The following is a 12,757-nucleotide window of genomic DNA, read 5'->3' as shown; positions in this document are numbered from 1 at the left end:
TTTATCTATACAATAAGAAAAAAATATAGTAACCTAATTCTTAGATTTGGAGGGGAAACATGGTAAAAAGATGTGTAAATTGCCTACGTTGGGGTGCAGCACATTCAGTGCTAACAAATGTTGGCTGACATTAGCCATCTTATTCCTTTAGAGGCTGGCTGATATTTGGTAAAAACAATTCACTATCAGTTGTTTATTCATTCAACTACATGTGGATATTTAGATTGCTTATGGTTAATTATTTGGGGATTTTTGCTATTGTTGGTTTGGTATGATAAGCAACATGTAATAAAGATGTCCCTGACTTTGTGACACACAATAATGGCCATTTCTAGACAAATTTCTTTAAGTGGAAATATTGAATAAAGACATGTAGATTTTCAATCCTGACAGACTACCAAACGTCCAAACCAATTTGCCCTCTCATTCACAGCATATGTGAAGGTCTGTTTACTTTGGGGTGGTAGAAAAGGAAATCTTTACCAAGTCGATGAGTGAAAGCTGTATTTCAGTCTAATCTGTATTTTCTGATCACCAAGGATGAACACATGCATCTTCTGCATTAACAGTGTTGCAGATGTTTTCTCTGAGTCAAGATCTTATGTTTCAGCTGCTGTTTTCTCTTTGCTTACAATCTCTTGGCGTTTCTTTCACATTTTTAGGTCATTCTTGCCCCTGCATTTCATTTCTTGCTTGGAATGCTCTTCCTATCCTGACACCACAGAAATTTTTAATTTTAGCTATTTATTTTCAAGGGCATAAATTTTCACTTTTAGATTGTTCTTTCATCTGGGTTTTATTTCTATGCCTGGGTTGGATAGAAATTTAGGTTTCTTTTCTTGAAGTGTTCCAGTTGTTATAAATATTATCCAACAGCCCAGACTGTCTTCATTGTGATTTAGTGAACTTTTATTATTTATTAAGCTCAAGACAGACCATGATCAAAATACATGTATAAAACATATATACAAAATTATTTACTTTTGTCCATTTTAGATTTTTGTACATGTATGTGCCATTATTTTATTGTTTGGAATTATTCTGTGCTTTGACTTGGGGTTAAGAAATGTCCCACCATTATTATAATATTTTATAATTACCTTCTCTGTCCCTAGTCTTTACCCCTATAAATGAATTTTAGGAAAACCTCAAGTTCCATTTAAAATTCCACTGGGGTCACACTAAAGATGTATTGGATTAACTAAGTTGAGAATAATTGGCATTTGTACATATAAAATTTTACTTTTCAGGAATAAATATCTCCCTTTCTTCAGACCTTCATTTTGTTTTATGTTGTGTGTTACCAGAGTTCTGACTTCTTTTTTTCTTTCCTTGTTTTCTTTTTCTTGCTTTTTAAAATTTGTTTGGGGATTTTTATTGTTTGTGTTTTGTTTTATGTCCTTCAGGTTTATTCCCAACAATTTTGCACCTTTCTTCCCATGCATATTGAAGCTTTTCTCCCATTACATTTTCTAATACAGGAGAAAATTAATATTGTGAGATGTATCTTATACCTAACGGCTTTGAGGAAATCTTCATAGGTTTTAAAAGGTTTTCAGATGATTATATTGAATTTCCTTAGTACACAATCTTGTCACTTAAAAAGAATAACAATTCCACCCTTTCTAGTATGTATACCTTCTATTTCTTTTATTTTCTTTTTACTGTCTTAATCGACCAACAAAACAGTTTAGCTTATTATAAGATATGGGGCTATCCTTGCTGTATCTTTTCCATGATATTGGTGGGAATTTAACTCTAACATTCTAAAGCTCATAATACTATACTGTTTGAATGTTTAGAGTGAGGACATCTTATAGTTTGGTAATTAAAAAGGAAACATGTTTAAGGAACTCATTTCAGTAACAAAGGCTATAACCCTGTTTTGAAGGCATTTCTGAACCAAAATTTTACAAAATATCCAGATATCATTCAAACAAAAATGTTTAAATAAACATTAAGGAAGTTCTGGTCAGAAGACAGAAAGGTTCTCATCTGAATCCTGTGGCTATCCAAGAATATTAATTAATTATGCTGTTCAGTACTGTATTATTCCCATGAGCAGTACCACCTCCAGCACTGTGGAAAGAAGACTCAGAACAAAAGGACCTCATTCCTGGGAACTGTAACTGATACAGGAGAGACTCAGCATCTCTGCCTCTAAAACAAACAACAACCAAAAAGAGAAGTTAAAGAATTGATCAAGAAAAAAAAAAAAAAGAAAGAAAGAAAGAAAGAACAAACCAAAAAGGAATTTTTGAAAATGAGATAACAAAAATTCAGAAAAATCAGGCCACATAGAAGTTCCCAACAACACACGGAAACCTTTGTTTTCTAGTTTAGTAAGAATCTTGGAGTGTTCTGAATTGATCCCTCATCAATTCACTATGCTTATCTGTAATTTCATATAATGAACCTATTTTCAAATGCCTAACAAATGGCAGTGTGCTATGCTTATAGGCTGGAGGTCAGGGAAGAAGCTGTCCTGATAGATCGCCCTACACATCGGTCCCACCACTTCTCCAGAACCTGTCCAGACACATGGAGTTAAAGAACCAGAGCAGCAGCACCTCGGGCTTCATCCTCCTGGGCCTCTCCTCCAGCCCCCAGCTGCAGAAACCCCTCTTCGCCATCTTCCTCATCATGTACCTGGTCACTATCATGGGCAACCTGCTCATCATCCTAGCCATCCACTCCGACTCCAGGCTCCACACACCCATGTACTTTTTCCTCAGCAACTTGTCCTTCATGGATATCTGCTTCACTACGGTCATTGTGCCCAAGATGCTGGTGAATTTTCTATCAGAGTCAAAGGGCATCTCCTACATAGGCTGCCTGGTCCAGATGTACTTCTTCATGGCCTTTGGGAACACTGACAGCTACCTGCTGGCCTCCATGGCCATCGACCGGCTGGTGGCCATCTACAGCCCCTTCCGTTATGATGTGGTCATGCGCCCACACTGCTGCCTCCTCATGCTGCTGGGCTCTTGCACCATCTCCCACCTGCACTCCCTCTTCCGGGTGCTGCTCATGTCTCGCCTCTCTTTCTGTGCCTCCCATGTCATTAAGCACTTTTTCTGTGACACCCAGCCTGTGCTAAAGCTGTCCTGCTCTGATACCTCCTCCAGTCAGACTGTGGTCATGGTTGAAACCCTGACTGTCATCACAACTCCCTGCCTATGCATCCTCTTCTCCTACCTGAGGATCACTGTCACTGTGCTCAGAATCCCCTCTGCTGCTGGCAAGTGGAAAGCTTTCTCTACCTGTGGCTCCCACCTCACTGTAGTGGCCCTGTTCTATGGGAGTGTCATCTATGTCTACTTTAGGCCCGTGTCCATGTATTCAGTGGAGGACAGGGTAGCCACAGTTATGTACACAGTAGTGACTCCTATGCTGAACCCTTTCATCTATAGCCTGAGGAACAAAGATATGAAGAGAGGTTTAAGGAAATTAAGGGACAGAATTCTCTCATAGAAAGAACAAAATGATGGAATATCATAATTGGGAGATGACCTAGGAGGTTCTCAGGTTATCCTTCCTCCTAACCATTTTCCACAAGGCACTCAAAGAGAACATGGGGGTGATGCTGGATACCAGTGGGCACTGAATGGAACAGAACATTTGGTTTCTCTCCATGGCACTGACCAAAGACACTCAATACCCAACTAGGTATTACTGGGAATCGATATGCTAGAAAAACAGTTTCTGCAATCCTCAGTGGTGGGAAGTCATGAATGAACTTGAGCATGTCTGAGACAACTCCAAGAAGAGGCAGGTCCTTTGGAGAACTCTTGGTGCAATTTCATCGATCCAAGATTGCTCCTTGCTTTCACAGACGTCCTGCCCAGAGAGAATTCTGTGATACTGCAGGATTTATTGGCTCAGAAAGTCCTAGGTTCAAACACAACTCCCTGAAAGTAGAGAGAAATACCAGCACCCCGACTAGCCTTGTGGCACCAGCTGCCCGGAGGAGGAAGAATTACTGCCCAAGTGATAATTCCCCAATCAAGCAGACTTCCCCACAGCTTCTCCCTTCTTGTTTACCTTGAAGAACCCCTCCTCCACCATAAATACCTTTGGTGTGTTTCACTATAAATAAAGCATTTGCGGGCTTTTCCCTTTGTGAGGGTCAGAACCATCAGGTCTCTTCCACCTGTCAAGCCACTGCTTCAAAAATATCTTCTGGGTTTTTTGCTTTATATTTTAATATTAATTTTCTAGCTTTTATTTCCAGCTGGCCCACACCTCTGAGGTTTACTTATTCCTCCCCCATGCAGGCCAGGTGGAGACTCAATAGACTGGTAACTATACAAAGGTATAGTGTATCTCCAAATAACTCTTTGCAAGGAGTTGTAAATTCTGTTTTTAGAAGAAGAAATTATGTGATCCTGGTAGGGAATTTGAAAAGATATCTTGGATAAATGAGCTAAGGCCATTTTCAAGACTGGACTGAACACTGACAGAGGAAGCTTCAAAAGATAAGGTAACAGGCAGAGTGTCAAACATTAGAAATGGACCCATCATGCAGAGACCACAAAAATAGCAGTGTGTTTCAGTGACAGGGAAAAGCCCTGTGAGGCTTCTTCAGTTTAAGGGAAGGAGAATAAAGCCAGAAAAGCAGAAGGAACTGCACGTACTTACCCTTCTCACCCACACTTATGTGTTGTGACACGTGGCTCCTCAGTGATGAGAATCAGCCCTTCTCCCATCCCTCTTAATTCTTCCTTTGTCCACATGTACTGCATCCTCACTAAGTTGCCCTTCCACATACTGGAAAAAGCAATGTCTATCAGGCAGGCAGCTTCAACTAGTTTGTGCTATGGAAATAGCAACTTAAAAACCTGAGGACCGCAAGGCAAAGCTTTACTTCTTATTTACACAACATGTCCACCATAGAAAAGTGTAAGGGTGCTGCTCATTTTAAACACTCAGGGACCCAAGATTATGGGCAGCCACCATTATAAACATTAGCCATCCTTTGTCAGAAGCTGAGAAATGCTGCCGAAGATTTTACACTTCCAGAGAAATACTCTGTCCCCAGGAGTGACCCACACCACTTCAGTCTAGAACTCATTGTCCACAACTAATCTCATGACCCCATCCAAACACTGGGAGCCTGGAGGCATGACCCAGCCATGCACTTGCAATACCTAGAGCCAGGGTGTTTGGTAAGCAGCATTAATGACTGCTACACATCTAGAATAATATGCAAACCCCTCAGTGTGGTAGTTGTTTCAAAAAGTCTTTCTGATTATGCTACTGTCAATAACAATAGTAATGTAAGACTTTACACTCTTTCTAGGTCCTTCTTCCTCAAATATTTCATTGCATTCTCTCTCAAAAGGTAAAACACTGATTGCAAACTCCTCCTTATCTATGATTTCCTGGAAGTCTTCAGTGCTTCCCAAAAGTCCTTGGTACTTCCTACTGTCTCTAACTGAAATTCTAACAGTAGAGAACTCACTGAAGTCATCAATTGCTTTTAAGATACACAACCTAGGAAGAAGAGTCACTTCACAAATTAGAAATCATCACACCTGATGGGGATGAATGATCTGAGACCACATTTCATGTAAGGAGGCAGGAGCAGAGCATGTGAGGGGACCAGAAAGATGAAGAGTAGTGGGGAGAAACACAAGACCCGGAAGAGATCATTTCAGCAGAGAGATGAAGAATCAACCCTCAAAATCGAAAGAGGAACAATCCCAAGCCCTCTTCTGGTTTCAGTGATTCTGCATTCTTCCATAACCTGAAACAGCTAGTCTTTGGTCACTCTGAGCACGAGTCAGTCCCAAGGATAATCCAGTCTAGCTGGATGCATCCTGCATAAAATACAGATGTTGGGATTTGAGGAAGCTGGGATAATAAACTATCTTGATTCCAATGAAAATTTAGTCCTTTAATGAATGATAGTTTTCACTTTTGGCCCCTTTGAGGGATCTTAATTCAATTTGTCATACAGGAGCAGCATTGTAGAATTTTGCCCATTATAATTCTACCTCATCAAGATATTTTAAACTCACTGACACATGAATTGCTCAACGTTTGAATGTTGCTTTCCATAGTCCCTTTCTCCCCATTGTTGATAATAATAATCATATCCATTCAATGCTTCTTATGACAAGCTTAACGTTTTACCTGCTTGATTAAATATCATCCTCAAATAACATGCTGGGTGCTACTATGTCCCCATTTTATAGATAAAGAAACTGAACCTCAGAAAGATAAGGAATCTTTCCCAAAATAAAAAGTGAGAGAGCCAGGATTCAAATGCAGAGGTTTCTTACTATAGTTTGCTTGTAACTACCATATAATATTATTTTTATTATATATATAAATAACACAGGAAGAGGCCTGGACAGTCAGTATCAAAACACTATACACTTTCAGAGAACATAGGCAGCAACAATTCTTGTTTATTTTCTTTTCTACTAAGCCTGAGACAAAACTAAAATCTTAGATTATAATCAATATATGTGGAAATAAACTTTTCCAGGAGCAACAGATGAGGAGGAGACTGAGGGGAGGTAGGCTCAGCTTTCTAAAAGTTACATTCTAAAGGGGTGACAGCATCCAAAGTCCTACATGTGCTAAGACAGCATGCTGGATATGCAGCAAGATACACCATAAGCCAGGTGTGGTGGCACAAGGCTGTAATCCTAGTGGTTCGGGAAGCTGAGACAGAAGGATTGCAAGTTCAAAACCAGCCTCAACAATCTAGTGAGGCCCTAAGCAACTTAGTGAGACCATGTCCCAAAATTAAAAAATAAAATTAAAATAGTTGGGTATGTGGCTCAGTGGTTAAGGGCCCTGGGTTCAATCTCTGATACCAAAAATAAATAAATAAATAATAGTAGATTTCAAACATTACCTGCACAGTTCATTTTGAAAATATTGCTAAGACTGTTACATATTATTTGGAAAGGAATCCTATTATAAGTGCTTCCATAATCTTTGGTACCTCTCAGGCATGATAAGTGGGAAAGGGAAAGCTTGCTCTTGGCCAGTGACCCACAGACCTCTGAGAATCCCAAAGATCCTGTCAGCACAATGGTAATACTAAGATTCTATTTGACTTTTTCACTCTCATTGTCTCATGTGTGCACACTGGAATTTTTCTGAGAGCTCACTTGACATGTGATGATATCATCACTCTGATGACTAATAGAATGTCTAGTGTATGTTTTTTTGTTTTCTAGAATGTTCTTATATAACAGGTTTAAGACCTAGATATGGGGCTGGGGTTGTGGTTCAGTGGTAGAGTGCTTGCCTAGCATGCATAAGGAGGCACTATGTTCAATCCTCAGCACCACATTAAAAAAACATTTAAAATAAAGTTATGGGACTGGGGATATATCTCAATTGATAGAGTTCTTGCCTCGCAAGGACAAGGGTGTAGGTTCAATCCCTAATATCACCAAAAAAAAAAAAAAGACCTGGATATGTACATTTTAAAAGATTCATTCATCTGTTTTCAGTACTTCTACTGTAACCTTATTTACTGTATTGATACTTGCTGCTATTTCTGTAATTTCATCATCATCTAGTGAATTATTTTGAAATCTAATGTTTTCCTTTACCTTTATGAAAACTTGGTAGGAAATAAGTAAGTCTAGCCCTTGTACTTTGCCAAAATGTGCTGGATTTGTCCATCCATAGAGGGGTCTTGAGATAAGCTTTGAGTCTCAGTCAAGCCACCACTTGATGCCCAAATAGCACAAATCTAACCTCTCTGCTTCGCCAAAGGCACCAGGTTGGCCCTCTCCCATCCTGGACAGAAAACTGGGTGGGGTCTGAGGCTGGGTGTGGAGGAGGGGCTCAAGCCAGATTGAATATTTCCACTATACTTCTGAGAGTGACCAAATTGGCTTTCAATTAGGATATACTACTGGTACCTCGGGTGCAGCACTTACACTGGAAGTATCACAGAGCTCTCACCAAGATCCACATGCTAGCTTCTGTGAGCCAGGCCTCCTTTCTTCACTTCTATTCACCAACAGATGTTTATTTGTTAACATATAAATGGAAAAAAAAAACATAAAAATGGATAATGAAAATGTGGAGGTGGATGTATACACACAGCCATAAAATGACAACATGGACCTTCTTTGTGAACAAGTCCTTCTTTTTGATAATATAGATGAATCTGGAACAGGAACAAAACGAGGATTCTACTTTTACCATTCCTAGTCAACACAGAACTAGAAGTCTTAGAGCAATTAGGCAAGAGAAAGAAATAAAAGATATTCCACTGGAAAAAGGAACTCTCATACACTGTTGGTGGAAGGTAAATTAGTATAGTCACTATGGAAATCAGTATTGAAGTTCCTAAAAAAGATTAAAAACAGAACTGCCATATGATCCAATTATACCACACCTTGGTATTTATCCCAAAGATTTAAAGACAGCATACTTGAGAGATACATGCATACCCGTGTTAATTGGAGCACGATTCACAATAGCCAAATTATAGAATCAGCCTAGGTGTTCATCAATAGATGAATGGATTAATAAATGGAGGTATATATAACCAGGAGAGTTTTATTCAGCCACAAATAAAAAGACAATTATGTCATTTGCAGGAAAATGGAAGGAACTGGAGACTACAAGTTGGAACCAAAATACAGTACCAAAATGTGAACTCAGAAAGAAAAGTATCATAGTTTTTTTCTCATATTTGAAGCCAGAGCAAGGGGAAAAAAATAGGAAAAGCAGGGATTGGGATGCCATGAAGTTAAAAAGGAAATCACTAAGGTAGAAGAAGCAGGTCAGGGGAAGGAGCACTGGAAGGGAGAGAAGGTATTGGGAAGTAAATTTCAACAAACAATGTTTTATGTATATAAGACTATGCCACAATGATACCCATCATTCTGTGTAATCAATATGCACCAATTAAAAGTGAAATAAAAGACACCCTGATTTTAATCCCCAAAACCCTCACCTCACACACATACATATAGTTAACTATTCATTGAAGATGAGATTAATATCCAGAATATATAAGGAACACAGAAAGTTCAACAACAATATCAAATTTTAAAATGAGACAGTAATCCAAATAGACATTCCTCAAGAGAAAGATATACAAATGCCAACAGGTATATGGAAACAATGCTCAGCACTACCCATCAGGGAAATGCAAATCGAAACCACAATGAAATATCATCTTAACTGAGTCAGAAAATGTGTATAATCCAGAAAGATGGAGAGAATGCAGAAATAGAACCCTCAAACACCATGCGGGAATATGAAGTGTACAACCATTGTGGGAAGCAGAATGGAGGCACCCAAAAAATACTAACAATGGAAATACCAGCTGAGCCAGCCAACCCACTTCTGGTTCTAGGTCCAAAAGAAACCAAATCCTGATATCAAAATGATACCTGCACATCGTGTTTGTTTAAGCACTAGTCATAATGGCCATATGAAATCAACCAGCATGTCCATCTACAGGTGAATGGTAATGTTGTACCACTAGTAAGTGAAGGGCAAGAGTTCAAAATCAGGAGTCACTCCAAAGTCTGCTCTCTTAACCCAACAGTAACTCCCTCCAACCTGCCTCCATTCTCTGCCCCACTAACAAACTCAAAGTTCCATGCCTTCACCAATCACCACACCAATCTCAAGACCCTTCCTGTCTGTCTAGAGTTTAAGGAATTCACCCGAGATCACACAGTTACTGAGTGTATAGCTGGGATATAAAGTGAGACCCCAGTTCTCCAGAGCTCACTCCAGAGCTCACTCAGCCCTTACCAGAGTTCAGACCCTGGCTCACCACTTCACCTTGGGTAGACTCTTACTTTTAAAATTTCATAAACAGAGACAATTTATCTCTGACAAAGCAGCAAAGGCAGTACAATGGGGAAGAGTGTCTTCGAAACAAATGGTGCAGGGATGGCCATCCATGCACAAAAAAAAAAAAAAAAAAAAAAAAGAATCTTGACACAGGCCTTCCATGTTTCATAAAAACTAACTCAAATGAATCACAGACCTAAATTTAAAAAGAAAAACTACAAAATTCCTAGAATATAATGTAGAGGAAAACCTAGATATGCTTAGGTATAGCAATAACTCTTTAGATAAAGTACCAAAGAAGAGATCAGTGAAAAGATAATGCATAAGCTAGAATTCATTGAAATTAAAATCTTCTGCTCTGAAAAGAACGCTGTCAGGAGAATGAGAAAGCAAGCCATAAACTGGGTGAAAATATTTGCAAAATACAAATCTCATAAATGACTGTTAACCAAAATGTCCATAGAAGGTTTTTACCTTAACAGTAAGAAAACAAACAACTGAATTGAAAATTGAAAATTGAATTGAAAATTTGGCAAAAGACTGAAACACACACCTCACCAAAGAAAACACACAGATGGAGAATGAGCTTATAAAAAGATGCCCCATGTCATTTGTCATTAGGGAAATACAACTTAAAGCAACACCGAGATACCACCACACAGTTATTAGAATAGCCAAAATCCATGACATCAACAATAACAAATGCTGGGGAGAACTCAGAACAGGAATTCTCCTTGATTGTTGGTTTATTCATAATTGATAAAACATAGAAGTAATCAAGATCTCTTTTAAAAATAAAGTTGGAACATTCAGACAATGGAGAAGTGTTTAGTGCTATAGAGAAGAGTATTAAATCATAAAAAGACATGGAAGCAGCTTAAATGTGTATTACTAGGTGAAAGAAGCCAACCTGGAAACCATTTATACTGTGTGAGTCTGATTATACTACACTTTAGAAAAGGCAAAACTGTGGGGACACTGAAATGATCAGTGGTTTCCAGGAGCTGGGGGCCAGCAGGGGGTGAACAGATGAAGCACATATGTATTTTAGAAAAGCAAAACGATTCTCTGTGGTAGCGTAGTGGCAAATATATATTTATAATTCATCCAAACCTATAGAAGGTACAACATCAAGAGTGCATCGTAATGCAACTATGGGCTTAGGTGATAATGATGTCTAAGTAAAAGTCCATCAGTGGTAACAAATGTGCCCGCTGTGGTGGCGATGTTGGTAGCTAAATAACTTGCCCAAATCCACCCATTAATAGTTGGGGGAACTGGGATTCAACTATAAGCCACCTGCCTTAAGAAATTCAGGTAATAAAATGTTTGGAAAATGCACATGGAAAACAAAAACAACTGGAGGCTCAAAAAGGTTAAATATTTGTAAATGCTCCACAGCTTATAAGACACAGGAATCTCATCAGTCTGACTCCCAGGCCTGCACCTTCAAACCTTTTCCCAAAACACTCCACCAGATGTAGAGACCAAACCTCGGGCATGTCAGGGGCCAGTGCCTCTCCCCCAGGCAGACACACCTGAGCCTAAACACAGGCATGCACAAGCAGAAACCCACAGTACATAGAGCACACACGTGTCTAACACACCTTCACTCCTGCTGCTGCATGGCTCAAATTCCCTTCCCAGGTGTAAGAGGCTACACCTCTGAGCCAGCTTCCCCATGGAATGCTCTCCTCCTGGGAAGACCACAGCCCAAACCCCCCGAGGGCTCTGCATGCAGACAGAACAGGCCCCTGGGTCTCCCTTCTTCTCACCAATTCCCACTGTTGTTCCTGAGGCTAGATCAGCACCTCAAAAGGCCTCCTTCTTCAGAGATTCAGAGTCTGACCTTACACACCTGGCAAGCCAGAAACCTGTCCAGGACCCTGAATCTCCCTTTCATGCCCAGGTAGGCAGCAGGATGAGGGGTCTTTGGTAACTGGGACTGGGGGACCAACATCTTCATATGATCTTCCTCCCTCTTCCTGATACTGATCTTCTCTCCTCCATCTCAAAACCCAGGAAACAACATCTTTCACTCTATTTTGTTCTCTTTCTCCTTTGGCCAAATAGCAGACCTGTGAAGCACCTGCTCCGTGCAGGACACAGTTGTGGGCACTGGTCCTGCCTTGAAGGGCACAGCCCACGTCCTGCAGCCGAGACCCACAGACTGGTCTCCTCCAGGGAACTGGCTGAGCAGAGGAGCAAGTGAACAAGGCAGTGAGGACAGAGCAGAGGTCAAGAGCACATGCTCCCGAGCTGGACTCCACCAGCCTCTGGCTGTGTCCTTGGTCCAGGCACTTCAGTTCTCTGTACCTCAGTTGTGTGACCTGTACAATGGGGTGTTGTAAAGATGAAATCACTTACCTTATGCAAAGCCTTTAAGCAATGCCTGTCACGTGTGAGTGCTGTTCAATTAGCAGCTCTTAAATATTACCATAATTGAGAATATCCATGGGAAGGGGCTGCAATGAAGTGGGCATTTCCAGACAAAGGCATCTGGACATTGCCAGCTCAGCAGAGGAAGACAGAGGATCCATTGCAGAAAATCCCATGTTAAGCACCTTCAGTTGATCAGATTCACACCAAAGGTAAGATAAGGCAGAAGGATGACAAGTATTCACAAAAGGAGTTTCAGGGGTGCATGTTCCATGTCCATTTGCCCTGGAGAAAGGGTTTCACAGCTGGGAAGGCCAGGGAGCTCATCTTAATCTTCCTGGTGTTGCTACTAGGGAAGAGGCAAACTGCTCATGGCAGAGCTGGAGCCAGAAACATGCTCCTGACTTTAGCCCTACCCTCGTCACGACAGCCCCAGAGAAGCCCAGTGTGCTATCAATTACCAGAATCAGAGATGGTCATGAGGTGACCACAGAAGATGATTTCAGACTAGTAGAACCACAAGGCATGGGGACCATTCGGGTAAGGAACAAACTATATGAGGAGACAGTGATGACACAGTAGA

The 12,757-nt window shown here is 40.4% G+C and overlaps 1 protein-coding gene across 1 annotated transcript; it reads left to right on the top strand.

Moving 5' to 3' along the window:
* The first annotated feature begins 2,449 nt into the window (after window positions 1–2,449).
* Window positions 2,450–3,474, top strand: LOC124964907 (olfactory receptor 1L6-like). Its single transcript, XM_047525653.1, has one exon. The coding sequence runs from the start codon at window positions 2,542–2,544 to the stop codon at window positions 3,472–3,474; it is 933 nt and encodes a 310-aa protein (XP_047381609.1). The 5' UTR covers window positions 2,450–2,541.
* Window positions 3,475–12,757: the final 9,283 nt, after the last annotated feature.

The sequence above is a fragment of the Sciurus carolinensis genome, chromosome 14 (genome assembly GCF_902686445.1).
Source record: "Sciurus carolinensis chromosome 14, mSciCar1.2, whole genome shotgun sequence".
NCBI classification, from domain to species: domain Eukaryota; kingdom Metazoa; phylum Chordata; class Mammalia; order Rodentia; family Sciuridae; genus Sciurus; species Sciurus carolinensis.
This window is presented reverse-complemented; position numbering and strand designations above follow the sequence as displayed.